The sequence below is a fragment of the Carassius gibelio genome, chromosome A4 (assembly GCF_023724105.1).
Source record: "Carassius gibelio isolate Cgi1373 ecotype wild population from Czech Republic chromosome A4, carGib1.2-hapl.c, whole genome shotgun sequence".
NCBI classification, from domain to species: Eukaryota; Metazoa; Chordata; class Actinopteri; order Cypriniformes; family Cyprinidae; genus Carassius; species Carassius gibelio.
In genome coordinates, this window is record NC_068374.1 from 34,784,839 (window position 1) to 34,798,820 (window position 13,982).

The 13,982-nt window shown below is 38.6% G+C and overlaps 1 protein-coding gene and 1 long non-coding RNA gene across 15 annotated transcripts in view; both read right to left on the reverse strand.

Moving 5' to 3' along the window:
• The window catches only part of LOC127979168 (B-cell receptor CD22), a 72,999-nt gene that overhangs the window by 4,633 nt on the left and 54,384 nt on the right, over window positions 1-13,982 (reverse strand). For 9 of the 14 annotated variants that reach the window (XM_052584516.1, XM_052584476.1, XM_052584505.1 and 6 more), the window contains exons 5-10: window positions 10,107-10,362; window positions 9,751-10,014; window positions 2,744-3,007; window positions 1,550-1,813; window positions 340-627; window positions 46-133 (exon numbers count right to left, since the gene is read on the reverse strand). In XM_052584516.1, coding sequence (XP_052440476.1) covers window positions 46-133; window positions 340-627; window positions 1,550-1,813; window positions 2,744-3,007; window positions 9,751-10,014; window positions 10,107-10,362 — 1,424 coding nt within the window. The remainder of the gene's footprint in view (window positions 1-45; window positions 134-339; window positions 628-1,549; window positions 1,814-2,743; window positions 3,008-9,750; window positions 10,015-10,106; window positions 10,363-13,982) is intronic. The other 5 variants (XM_052584414.1, XM_052584448.1, XM_052584424.1 and 2 more) reach the window with 1 other exon arrangement.
• LOC127979233 (uncharacterized) lies at window positions 10,548-11,857 on the reverse strand. Its single transcript, XR_008158753.1, has 3 exons — window positions 11,495-11,857; window positions 11,072-11,130; window positions 10,548-10,908 (listed from the first exon to the last, which is right to left on the reverse strand). It is a non-coding gene; the product is annotated as an uncharacterized LOC127979233 (long non-coding RNA).

Consider the following 13,982-nt stretch of genomic DNA (forward strand, 5'->3'; position numbering starts at 1 on the left):
ATTATATATTACACTAGTTTTGTGATGATCATGTTTTGTTCCCACCGTTTATAGCAGAGCATCACGAAGCATGCGATCATCATCACTGAGGCTCCGACAGCAGCTCCGAGCAGCACCGACTGATGATGGAAACCTGCAAAACAGTGTTTTGTTGCTCAAAGGTTGGTCTTTCATAGTTCAGGACATCTCAGATGTGAAATTTACATTATTACATACTGAACATAATAATTTATCTAAAGGAGTTTTTTCAGTTTTTAAGCTACTTCTTTTTCACATGGATGAAGATATAAATTGTTTTCTTTCTTGTTGATCAGATGAAAATGTTGTTGTGTTCCTCACGTGTGTCTTGTGGCGGTGGGACGAACTGAAACTGTTGGCTGGTGCTGCCATGTTCGTTTGTGCTGAAACACTGCAGGACGTCCGTGTCTGTGAGGGACTGATGGATGTTCAGGACGCTCTTCACTCCTGTGCTTCCTAACGTCTCCTCACTGATGGAGGTTTCTGTAGAGTTAGTGAGCACACGTCCAGACAGACGCCACTCTAGTGTAGGACAGGGATTCCCATGAGCCTCACACACACACTCCGTTACACTGCTTCGACTGCAAGAGATGGAGATATTGGGTGCAACTGAAAGAGAAAATATAATCGTTATGATACAGAAGATCTTGATGGTCTCTACAGTGTAAAACATGTTCAGAATTTGGATGATAAAACACTAAACATGTCACGATAAAACCATGTTAATTGGTTAAAATCCTTACTCTATGTTCTTCGTCATCCGCCGGAATGGTGTTATTGTGAATGTGCGTACAACAGTTAGCGGAAGCTAGAGATTACGGTTTATAAAGTTTTAAATATGGATATTTTTCTTACAAAAACACACTACAAGAGGCCTTGAACTTTATTGGACTTCTTTTGGACTATTGAGAAATAACACCCATTCTCAGCCATTATAAAGCTTGGAAGAGCCAGGACATTTTTGAATATAACCCTGAGTGTACTGGTCTGAAAGAAGAAAGTCAAATACACCTACGATTGCTTGAGGGTGAGTAAATCTTGGGGTGATCGACTCGACTTTATAGAAGAGCTGCTGACAGTTTCTTGTAATTTCACTGGTTTAAGTGCAGTTTCACAAAGGATTTATATCAAAACCTTGCATTTCAAAATGCTGTAGCTGTAGTGTAACTTTAATATGCTGCTCTGTAACAAAATCATTTACAAAAGTTGAACCAAATCTTCTGTCTTCCCAGATGCATTTTCTGTAAATGAAGACGTTTGACACAGTGCTACACCCATTTCACAGCTCTTCTTTTTCATTTTCACAGCCTGTGCATTGCTGACTGTAAAGTCGATCACCATCAACCTGTTTTCCATTGTCACCATGTCTTTTCAGTGCTGAAAGTCATATTTTGGCTGTGTAAGAGCATTATTAGTGCTGTCAGAGCATTATTATGTTTTTCCTGCAGTTACTGTAGTAATTGCACTATATTCACTGTATTTGTTATCAGGGATCAGATTAAATTAATTTGCGGTCTGTGTTTTTACTCACACTGAACATCCAGCTGAATTGTAGCATTGCAGAGGCCATGCTGGTTTTGAGCTTTACAGCCATACCATGCTCCGTGTGTAGGGTTTGTCACAATGTAGGTGTGATTATATCCAGTCTGGAGGAGCTCAAACTGAGACCCTGTCTCTCTGTACCAGGTGTAGTTCACTGCTGGGTTTGCATCACTGCTGCAGTTCAGAGTCACTGGATTGCCCCTCATCACTGGGCTGGAGGGAAATGCTGACAATGCTGTGTTTTTTGGAGCATCTGAAAAAAAGACGTGCAATGTGTGTGTAATTTAACACTTGTTGTTTAAACTGCACGTTTAAACCTCTCTATTTTAGACTCACACTGAACGTCCAGCAGATCACCATGTACTTCCGCTGGACTCGCAGCTGATTACAAATGTGATCCTGGACCACAAAGCCAGTCTTTAGTATCAGTTTTTCAAAGTTTTCAGAGTTGAAGCTGGATAAATAAGCTTTCCATTGATGTATGGTTTATCAGGATCGGGCAATATTTGGCCAAGATAAAACTATTTGAAAATCTGGAATCTGAGGGTGCAAAAAAATCTAAATATTGAGAAAAGTTGTCCAAATGAAGTTCTTGGCAATGGATATTACTAATGAAAGTTTTGATATATTTATGGTAGGAAATGTACAAAAAAAAAATTCATGCAACATGATCTTTACTTAACATCCTAATGATTTTTGGCATAAAAGAAAAATGTATGATTTTGATCCATACAATGTATTTTTGGCTATTGCTACAAATATACCCCAGTGACTTAAGACTGCTTTTGTGCTCCAGGATCACTGGATGTCCAGAAGAGTAACAAGTACTGACACTGGATGGCCAGTAGATTAAAAAGTACTCACACTGGATGTCGTGGCATTTAGTATTATGACATTTAAAAAACTAATAATAGTAAAGTCATGTCCTGAGTGGCTCTCATGTCAGGAGAAAATTAAGACTCTTATGTTCACTTTTACCTTCAGGTACAAAACACCTGCATTGCTTACGAGACATTACTATCTCTACAGCTGCTCGATTGTGGAGAAAATTGCAGACAGCGTAGAAGTGGCTGAGGGTGGAAATAAATGTAGGGTGGTTGTTTCCTCACACTGCTAATACACATTTATATGCAAACACCATGTAAAAGTGAATTTTGCATCTGATGTCTCCTTTAATACTCACACTGGACGTCCAGCAGCACTGATGAGTTCTGTGTGCCGTGTTTGTTCTCAGCTGTACAGTAGTATCGTCCACTGTGTGTCGGGTCGGGGTTGTTGATGGTCAGGTTTGGTCCGGTCTGAACTGGATTCAGAGGTCTCTCAGTGTCTCTGTACCAGGTGTAGTTCACTGCTGGGTTTGCATCACTGCTGCAGATCAGAGTCACTGGATTGCCCATCATCACTGAGCTGGAGGGAAACACTGACAACAATGTGTTTTTTGGAGCGTCTGAGAAAGAAATAAAAGACATGCAATATAAATTGTGTGATTTAACACTTCAAGAGCTGAGGGTTTAAACCTCTCTATTTTACAAATCACCATGTACTTTCACTGGACTCTCAGCAGATTAAAAAGTACTCATGCTCGATGTCGTGGTATTTAGTATTTTTTTTTTTTTTAGAATAGTAACGTGGCTCTGGTGCCCGTACGGTGCTCGTAAGGTGACTTGTTCGGATTACTTAGTTTTGTCGTGGTGCAAAATAATAACTCATGGGATCGTGATATTATTTTGTGGGAACGTCATTTTAACTTGTGGGAACGTTATTATGTCGTAGCCTCAAGATGCTATGTTGAGGGAACGAGATGTTTTTCTCATGGCCAGGAGTTTAATGCGTAAACAAACCTGCGTGACCATAGCAACCTGGGATTATCAGAGATGGATTCATTCATATTTAATTTTTAATTAAGTTATTATTATATTAACCAAATACTTTGGCTAACGGGCTGTATTACATGCGATTGTCAGCATTCAAATAAATATTACATAAAGTGCATAATAAAATATAAAAACTTTTTTTTATCCATCCAGTCTTGTAAGTCCATTAACTGATAGTCTTTCCCCCGTAATATGTGTACATTATTATTATTATTAGCCTATTATTACTGTTTTTTTTTTCCCGTTTATATTATTTTTTTTTTTTTGCTTCAATTTCAATCTCTTTACTTAACATTCTGAATACTTTTGTAAATAATAGCGTACTGTAAATGCTCGACATTAACATGTCAATGTAAATGCATAAATTTAATATGGATAAATAATATAATAATTTCGTAATTCAAAATAAAATATGAATGAATCCATCTCTGATAATCCCAGGTTGCTATGGTCATGCAGGTTTGTTTACGCATTAAACTCGAAGCCACGAGAAAAATATTTAGTTCAAATTAATATCACGTTCCCATGAGTTATTATTTCGTGGCCACGACAAAACTAAGTAAACCGAACAAGTCACCTTACAGGCACCGTACATTACTATCTCTACAGCTGCTTGATTGTGGAGAAAATTGCAGACAGCCTAGAACTGGCTGAGGGAGGAAATATGCTAATATGGGACAGTCTGTCAGCGATCGTGGGCGGGGCTGTCATACTGATCAGAAAATTAAAACAGCTTGATAAATGAGACTGTTTATGTTTTTGGGGATAAATTTTTTTTTTTTTTATCATTGTGAAAGTGAAAGTGAAGTGACATTCAGCCAAGTATGGTGACCCATACTCAGAATTTGTGCTCTGCATTTAACCCATCCGAAATGCACACACACAGAGCAGTGAACACACACACACACACACACACACACACTGTGAGCACACACCCGGAGCAGTGGGCAGCCATTTATGCTGCGGCACCCGGGGAGCAGTTGGGGGTTCGATGCCTTGCTCAAGGGCACCTAAGTCGTGGTATTGAAGGTGGAGAGAGAGCTGTACATGCACTACCCCCACCCACAATTCCTGCCGGCCCGAGACTAGAACCCACAACCCTTCGATTGGGAGTCCAACCCTCTAACCATTAGGCCACGACTTCCCCCTAAAGTGTGAGGAACCCCCCTGTAGGGTGGTTCCTCACACTGCTAAGATAGATTTATATGCAAACACCATGTAAAAGTGAATTTTGCATCTGATGTCTCCTTTAATACTCACACTGGACGTCCAGCAGCACTGATGAGTTCTGTGTGCCGTGTTTGTTCTCAGCTGTACAGTAGTATCGTCCGCTGTGTGTCAGGTCGGGGTTGTTGATGGTCAGGTTTGGTCCGGTCTGAACTGGATTCAGAGGTCTCTCAGTGTCTCTGTACCAGGTGTAGTTCACTGCTGGGTTTGCATCACTGCTGCAGATCAGAGTCACTGAACGACCCTCCACAACTAAACCAGCTGGATTTATCCTCACCGATGTGCTTTTGGGAGCATCTGGTGGAGGAGAAAATGCTTTAGGCCATCACAATATATATCGTAAATTTTTTACACATTAAAAAAAATAATAATTAAGTCGTAAACAATATGAAATAACACTATTGGAATTGTGGGAAACGTATAGTGAAAAAAACATGCTTTTCAAGTAATACTGAAGGAGTTCACATGAACACTGGATAATCATTGCTGTTTTAATATATATAATATTACATGTAAGTGTTATATTTCATGTTTGATATATAATGCCTAAAACCTCAAGTCTAATATTCTAATGATTGTGAAAAAATTAGTTAAGACTAGTGGTTGCACAGACTAATCGACTAGTCGACTTCAGTGCTCTGCCATGACAATCTTCTACTCACTCTCGAACAGAGGTGGGTAGTAACAAGTTACATTTACTTCGTTACATTTACTTGAGTAATTTTTCGGGGTAACTAATACTTTTCGGAGTATATTTAAAGATGGGTACTTTTTACTCTTACTTGAGTAAATTTTTTGGGAAAAATCTGTACTTTTACTTCGTTACTGTGGGCGACGCTCCTCTCGTTACTTTATCTTAATGCAATAAATGTTATAAATGCTTCACTTTATTCCAAACGCGCCGTCTACTTTTCTCTGGGCAATGAGTGATGCCCATTCGCGAATGATTCATTCTTTTGAGTCAATTCTGTTCAAAGGCTTGATCAAACCAAAAGGGCTTGGGCGTCGTGACGTCATTACTTGGCGTGGCCGCCACGTTGACTGCCTCCTTTACTGCTACTCGGACTACTGCGCAGTGTTAAGACATACTCCCTCTCATCCGTGTGTCTTAATTTGATTAATTAAAAATCTATTTTAACCATTTTCAACCATTGCTGTATTTTGGGGTGTAATAGCGCAACACATAATCGCCATGGGGAAAATAAAATGAGAATGGATTAACTTTACACCGCTTTCCTGCTTGGAGGCGCGACTACGGAGACCATAACATCTGAATATTAATTTATATAGCTTAAGTCAACATTGAAAATAAGGGAAATTTCTCGAGTTACTCATCCAAAATATGGGAAATTTCAACATTCATCTTTTTGTTGCTATCCCTCTGCTGACAGCAAAAATTTGTACTATAAAACTGCTGCATTAACTAATGTTAAGCGATTTGTGAAGCTAGGTCTAACGTGACTTTAGTTACAGATTGGCGTGAAATCGTGCTCTCACAACAACCACGCTATCTTAAAAAGCCCAACATCACGCTAAGGTTGCTTTCAAGTTAGAAAAACAATGCTTTGAAAACATCTGTTTCGCTGGAAGGACAAGGAGTAGCAACAGGACAACAACACAGAGATTTGACAGGTCTGATGGAGGGGCTAACGGGATATTTTACAGGAAAATACTAAAACGGGAAGACAGCGGGAAAACAGCTCAAATACGTGAGAACCCCGGAAAAACGGGAGGGTGGACAGCTACTAACTACACTTTTGAAACACATTGTTAAAAGTCCATGTGTGAATGGTTGTTAGCACTAATGGTTACTAAACTAGCAGCTAGGTAACGTTAGAGCGCAGCTTACCGCATTACTGTATACTGTTTTGTCGCTGTTCCGTTTCTATGATTTGCAGCTCCTGAACCCATCCATTTGTGAACTGTACATGAGACTTGACTTGTAGCTTCGAAACTATTCTGAAGTGTAGGCACTCACAAAACAAACAAGGTAGCCGAAGATATCTGTAATGCAAAAGTGCGGCAACAAGTCTCCGTCGGTACTCCACTATTTGTTGGGAATTTCATATGGATCCAAACCGTTAATAGAGCTGATTTTGTCCACATACCGGTCCCAGGCATCCCTATTTAGCGTATCCCTATAAATCCCACAACCTTTTCGCGATTTTGACATCTTTTTTTCTTTCTCCCAACTCTGCTCTTCTCGTTCAACTTGCTGTATGTTTACATTCGCGAAGCGTCCCAGAATGCAACTTGGCGCCCGAGCCCTATTGGCAAACGAGTGAATTGGTTCATGAATCAGTTTTAATGAGTCGTTCAGTTCCCTGCCGCACGCGCTGAGCATCTGAAGCGGTTCACTCAGAGTTGTAACGTTTAAGAATATCAGCAGCGTTGAAAACGGTGCAATGGAACTGCACTGAATTGAAAGCAAATCTACAAAGGCTATTATTTGCTTGCGATGGAGATCCTTATTAGATGAACGCGTGTGCTGTCTACTGTTTAACAGGTAATAACTTGGGCTACATTCGACTACAGTACACGATACCACTGTGACATTAATTTGTTGTACGTGTGTGGCTTATAACAGAGGGGAGTCAAGTTGAAACAGCTTCCAAAAGACAAAAAATAGCCGGTTAAGATTTTATTAATTTTAATACAATCACACCGGTGCGAGTACGTTCAGCAAGTCGTATCATCAGCTGCTAAATTCAGATCTGTGATCGCTTGCTGGCGCTGAGCCAGAGACAGACGCGTTTTTACAGCGCTGCTCATTAACCAATCACACACGATTCTGTCGAGCTTTTGAATGCAATGGCCAATCAGAGGTGTTCCGATGAGTCATCGCTGAAATGCCGGTGCTTCCTTCACACGCTCACTGACTGAATACCTCTTTCTGGAGAATTCTCTCGTCAGAAACAACAAAGTGCAGATGTGTGTACGAATCTATAATTAAGATATTGATTTCACAGTGTTAACAGTTTCAGTGATTTTAATGGGAGTTTCTGAGAGTGATTGAAATCTACACTGTCAGTGAAAATGATCTTTAATAATGTAAATGTTATTTGCTCTCTTTCTGAACAATGAAAGATTAGTAGCAATATTTATATAACTTTCAATGTTAAATTCACATTTAATATAAAGTCAGTCGTATTATAAATATGTTATGACATGACACCTATATCTGTTACTTAAGTAAACAGACAGGGTTTTATAATAAATTACATAAATTGGAGTAAAGGCTGATGAAATATATACATTTATACACACACACATACATTACATACATTTTATCTATATATCTAAATAAAAATAGGCTCAGTATATATGTCCCAAAGTAACTAGTAATTAACCACTTGAGTAGATTTTTTTTCTTTTACTCTTACTCAAATAACTATTCAAGACTAGTACTTTTACTTTTACTTGAGTAAATATTTCTAGAAGTACTTTTACTTTTACTTGAGTACAGTTTTTGGGTACTCTACCCACCTCTGCTCTCGAAGCATCCTAGGTGTGTGCGACTTTCTTCTTTCAGAATAATCCAATCTGAGTTATATAAAAAATTGTCCTTGCTCTTTCAAGCCTTTCAATGGGGGTTAGCGAGTGTTTGTTTTTCAACAGTTCAAAAGATGCTTCGAGGATGAGTAGAAGATGGACATATTTTTATTTTTGGGTGAACTAACCGTTTAAGCTTGACCTTGATTAGTCGCTCGCTGGTCCAATAGAGGGCGCAACAAGATAATAAATCTTTGAAGGACTTCCACATTTACACTCCGTTTCCAAACAGTTAAAATGACAAATAAATGTATACTCCTAAAGCTCCACAAGAAATGTGTGATTATATTACTGGATGATTGAAATTGAATGGGAGAATGCACAATCTAAACAGTTTATTGTACAGGTAAGTTAATCGCTGTTTTCTAATCTAATGCGCTGCTGCACTGTAATGCACACATGTGCACTTGTGGTCTTGCAGACTTACAATGGCCGCCGCATGCGCGTGTCTGTAAAGTTCATGAGGCAGTAGGGTGTTATATTCATCATTTTACCATTCAAAAGGATGCTTGCGAGTGCTCACACTTCTGCTGAGCTCTGCAGCAGACTTCTACCGACAGTCAAAGCACCATTACGTCACGAAAGTAAACAGTTGATACAGATTTAAGCAACATCATAGTGAAGGTAAAAATCTGAGACCAGACACAAAATAGTTCACAAGAATGAGACTACACAAGATTTCTTACACTATTTTAAGAAATCTTCACTGATAAAAAGACATGCCAAAATAATCTGCAGGTGCATTTGAAATCTTGCAATAAATGCCATCTCAGTTCTGCTTTCTGAGTATGAATTATATGAACTGACTGCCTTCTCTTTTGTATGATTTCATGAGTCTCTTCTGACCTGTAGAATTGTACTTGCAGGCTATGAGTTTTTAATGTTTGACCTCATTTATGAACCTTTTTCACAAATTTATCATTAAAATAAAATAGTAGGCTACTCTCTCAACACTCAAATCAAAGCTCAATCAGAAACTAAAATTTCCTACAAGCATGATGCAGAGCTAAGAGATGGTTGTATACACATCCATAGTGTGCATATTAATAACAGTCTAGATATTGTATGCAGACTAATTTGCATGCATCAGAGAGCAGCAGCCGCTCTTAAACTGCTGGAATTGAAATTGCATTTTAATGCTCGTGCACATCCTTTTTAGTTTCACTTTCGCAATCGGGAAAGGGAGTCACTATTACTAGAAAGGTGCTGCCGTGTAGAATTAATTCACACACGCAGTTGCACTAATGCATTCATATCTTTACTGTGCTATATATTTATATCTTATTTAAAACGAGCAGAAAGCAGTGAGCAATAAAACGACCCAAAGGCAAAAGAACTGATGAGCTGTTATCAGCAATAGCCATCTGGGCAGCTCATATGCCATAGATGTGAACAAGGGGTTTGTCACAGCTCCAGACTTATTTGTTCATTAATGACGTCATCAGCGACTAGTCAACTTTGACTCGACTTTCATCACATAAAAGTCAACTTTAAATCAGAAGTCGTTCGACCCCTAGTAAAGACTCGTAACACTCACACTGGACGTCCAGCAGCACTGATGAGTTCTGTGTGCCGTGTTTGTTCTCAGCTGTACAGTAGTATCGTCCGCTGTGTGTCGGGTCGGGGTTGTTGATGGTCAGGTTTGGTCCGGTCTGAACTGGATTCAGAGGTCTCTCAGTGTCTCTGTACCAGGTGTAGTTCACTGCTGGGTTTGCATCACTGCTGCAGATCAGAGTCACTGAACGACCCTCCAGAACTAAACCAGCTGGATTTATCCTCACAGATGTGTTTTTAGGAGCATCTAGTGGAGGAGAAAATCATTCAGGCGACTACTTTAATTTACAGAATTAATTATAGATAATTCAGAATAGATTGATATAATTCCTGTCTTACACTGAACGTGTAGCAGACGAGACTCTTGTGTTGTGATCTGCTGCTGTATCTGGTGTGTTGCAGTGCAGGTGAAAGTGACTCTGTGATGACGGTGAGAAACAGTGAAGTTCAGATCAGAGATGAGCTCAGTTTGGCTCTGATACTGTCGTCCTGTGACGCTCTCGATGAGAGACGAGCTCCATGTGAGAGATGGTGGACGAGACGGACAGAAGATCTTAGTAGAGCAGCGCAGACTCACTGAACTTCCCTCAATCATCTGCTGATCCTTAAAGACAATCAGTGTAGGTTTGGGTGGAGATCCTGAAACACAGACAGAGATATTACAAGATAATGTTGATTATCATATCCAGTGATGAATGTATATATTGTACAGTAGTAGATTTCTTTCCCATGTCCAGTCACACTATAGAAGCAGCATGAACAATATGACACTCACCTAAGACGACAATTTCAACTTCAGAGTATGTAGGTCCTCTGTAGCTATGTTTCAATTTACCACTGGTTTCGATTCTGAAGTAATACGACCCATTATGAGTCTGATCAACATTATCGAAGCGTGTGGTGCAGTTTTTCTGTGTAGCTGTGCCAAATATTTCTCCTTTTAACCGTCCAGTGTTGGGGCTGCTGGAGTTAAACACTATAACGTGAAGGTTTCTGTCTTTATACCACACTCTCTTTGCACTGTCAGTGAGGTCAGCTTCATATTGTTGATCAATATCAAATGTGCAGGGGATGAAAACACAGGATCCGTTCAGAGCTTCTACTTTATTCGGCAGATTGATTTTAGCGCCACACAAAACACCTAAAACAAAGACAAACAGATCGAAGGAAGTAAACGATCAGAGAATACAAGCAGAACACACTTCTGCAGAACTTATTGCTCTTTATCTCATGAAGGTCACATGAAAGTGATTTCATAATAATAATTAATCTTGTTAAACAGAGGAATAATCTAAGAATGAGACCTTGTATCAGAGATCCAGTGAGGAGGAACGTCACCAATGTTTCCATCATTTACATTCACCTTACAGCAGAAGAAACAACAAATGAAGACATTTTATAGAATGAAAAAAACAGAAATGTTGGAGCTGTTTTAGATTGTTTATCCTATGCACCTATCGATCATCTACAGGTGTGTGAGGGACATTGTTGATTGATACGATGAAAATAATATTTTATTGTGTATGAATGTATAGCTGTTTTGGTATAAACTCATTATAGATTAAAGTTTTTTTTATTCATAGATATTTACATGAGAATACAGAACACTACTAAAGATTTTAAAAACAGGTCATTCTTATCTTAAATGTTTTAAATCTTAACGTTTCAGAATCTGAAAGCTACAGGAGTAAGTGTGAGTTTGAGTGTGTTGTGTGTAAATGTCTTACCAGAGAAGAGAGTTGAAGACAGAGCTCAAGCTGACGCTTCTACACTGAACGGAGGGAGAACTGTGTGTGAAAACGACACAATTTAGCTCATATTAGAGATTCACCACTTCTCCTTTAGACAGAACTCAGTAACAGTAGCCAGGCTGAGAAATATGCAAATCAGTCTGAAGCTGAATATTCAACACATTTCTTTATATCTCATGGAAACAAATCATGTGAGATCCAGTGTTCATGTTGATAATAATTCTCCATATTCAGGAATATGTGTTGAATCACATTTAAAGCTAAATCCAATAATACTATGTGCAGGAAACATGCTTTTTTTTCCTTCTCATCTTTTGCATTTCTTGCTACTTTGAGAAATTATACTGCGATATTTTCTTGCCCAAGATACTGACAGAAGCTGAAAGCAGGAGAGATTTCAGCAGAACACTGCTGTCTGTTTGTAAGGTGTCTGTGTCTAAAGTCAGCAATACGAGCTGCTCACTTCTACAGTATTTAATTATTCCTGTACAGTAAGTGTGATACTGTAAACATTTACATTTAGACATTTGACAGATTCATCATAGAGGCAATAAATAATTGTGTTTTGTTTTGTAATATGAAGAGTCTGCGACAGAGCTGTCATCTGTAATATCTGAACTGAAACTGAAAGTGTTTTCATGTTGTCAATGATCTGAAAGTGAAGTCTCTTCTGTCTCTAGTGGAGCAGATGGAAACTGCACATCAGTTCCTGTGATTACAACAAGAAACACTCACCACCAGAGGACACCAGACTGGTATTTTATCTGCTTAGATATAGAAATAGTGAAATAATATTTAGAAAATAAAATATTTTAAAACAGAATTGAATTTACATTTCATGCTGTGTAAAAATCTTGAAACTTGAAAAAAAAGGTGATATTTTACCAATATTTTTTCTGTTTGATTTCCAAAAGAGCAAATAGGCCTATTTATCTGTGAGACTGTGACAAATGTTTACTTGTGAGATTTATATGCATTATGTTTATTCCTTCACTAAACTAGAACTAGAGGGTGACCATACGTCCTCTTTTCCCCAGACATGTCCTCTTTTTGGACCTACAAAATTGCGTCAGGCGGATATTTCTTCATCGCCAAAATGTCCAAGATTCGGCTGTTTCCTCTGACCATTGCTTTCGTGTCCACTCCTTTAAACATTCTTATATTGTATAATTTTGCCGCATCATGAGCTGCTCAGGATGCCGTGTATTTAAATGTTTTTTATATTTGCGCTGTTTACTTTCACTTTCGATTTCGCAATCACACAAAAGAGAGTACATCTTACAAAATCAGATATTTGTGACCCTGGACCACAAAACCAGTCATAAGGGTCTTTTCTTAGAAATTGAGATTTATAGATCATCTATAAGCTGAATAAATAAGCTTCCCTTGATGAATGTTAGGATAGGACAATATCTGACCGAGATATAACTTTCTGAAAGTATAGAATCTTTTATATGGAGCTTTTATGAATGAAGTGCAATGCATATTATTACTTATAAAAAATTAGGTTTTGATATATTTACTGTAGGAAATTTACAAAATATTTTCATGGAACATGATCTTGACTTAATATCCTATGATTTTTGGCATAAAAGAAAAATCTATCTTTTTTTTTTTTTATTGTTTGCTATTGCTAAAAATATACCCAAGCGACTAAAGACTGGTTTGTGGTGCAGGGTCACATCTGTCAGTGAGCTCAGGATCTGTTGAGCAGCAAATATTCTATTCATCTCTCTTTATTCTCAAACTGTGATCTGTCAGATCTGACTCCTGCTGCTCTTGTTGGATGCAGGGTTGCCAATTCCGTGTCTTTTCCTCAGAATTTGGCTACTTTTAACCTGTTGCCATGGGTTGATTTTCCCAAATCGAGGGCAGCGTTAGTTCAGTCAGGCCACGGAGTCATAGGCTGTGACCAGCTGATGCGGTCAGATGTCAAATAGCTCCAATCACTTCCATTCTCCAATTAGACACAGGACATATATACGTGGCACTGCTGCTCAGTAAGTATGCTCAAATGACTCGCAACCCTCCCTCCCTCCCCATTATAAGCATGAGCATATTACTGTGCACCTTCTGGATGTCGTTTCTTTGTTTCAGATCACTAAGGCTTTCAAAATGGGTTAAAGGTCTGAAAATATTGCTTTAATTACATTTGACTGAAATGCTTGTATTGAAACATTTAGCATCTATGATAAAACTTTCATGGACTTCTACATTAACTGTTCCCTCCTGGTGGAATGACCTGCCCAACTCAATCCAAGCAGCTGAGTCCTTAATATTTTCAAGAAACGGCTGAAAGCACATCTCTGTCCTCTTCATTTGACCCTAGCACTCTCTATTCTAATAGTTAGAGGGAAGTTATTCTAAAACATCCCTTTAACATGTGTATTATCTTTTCTATGTCTAACTACTTGTTTTATTTATAAAGAAAGAAGAGCCTCCAACACTTTTCTTTTTATTTGTT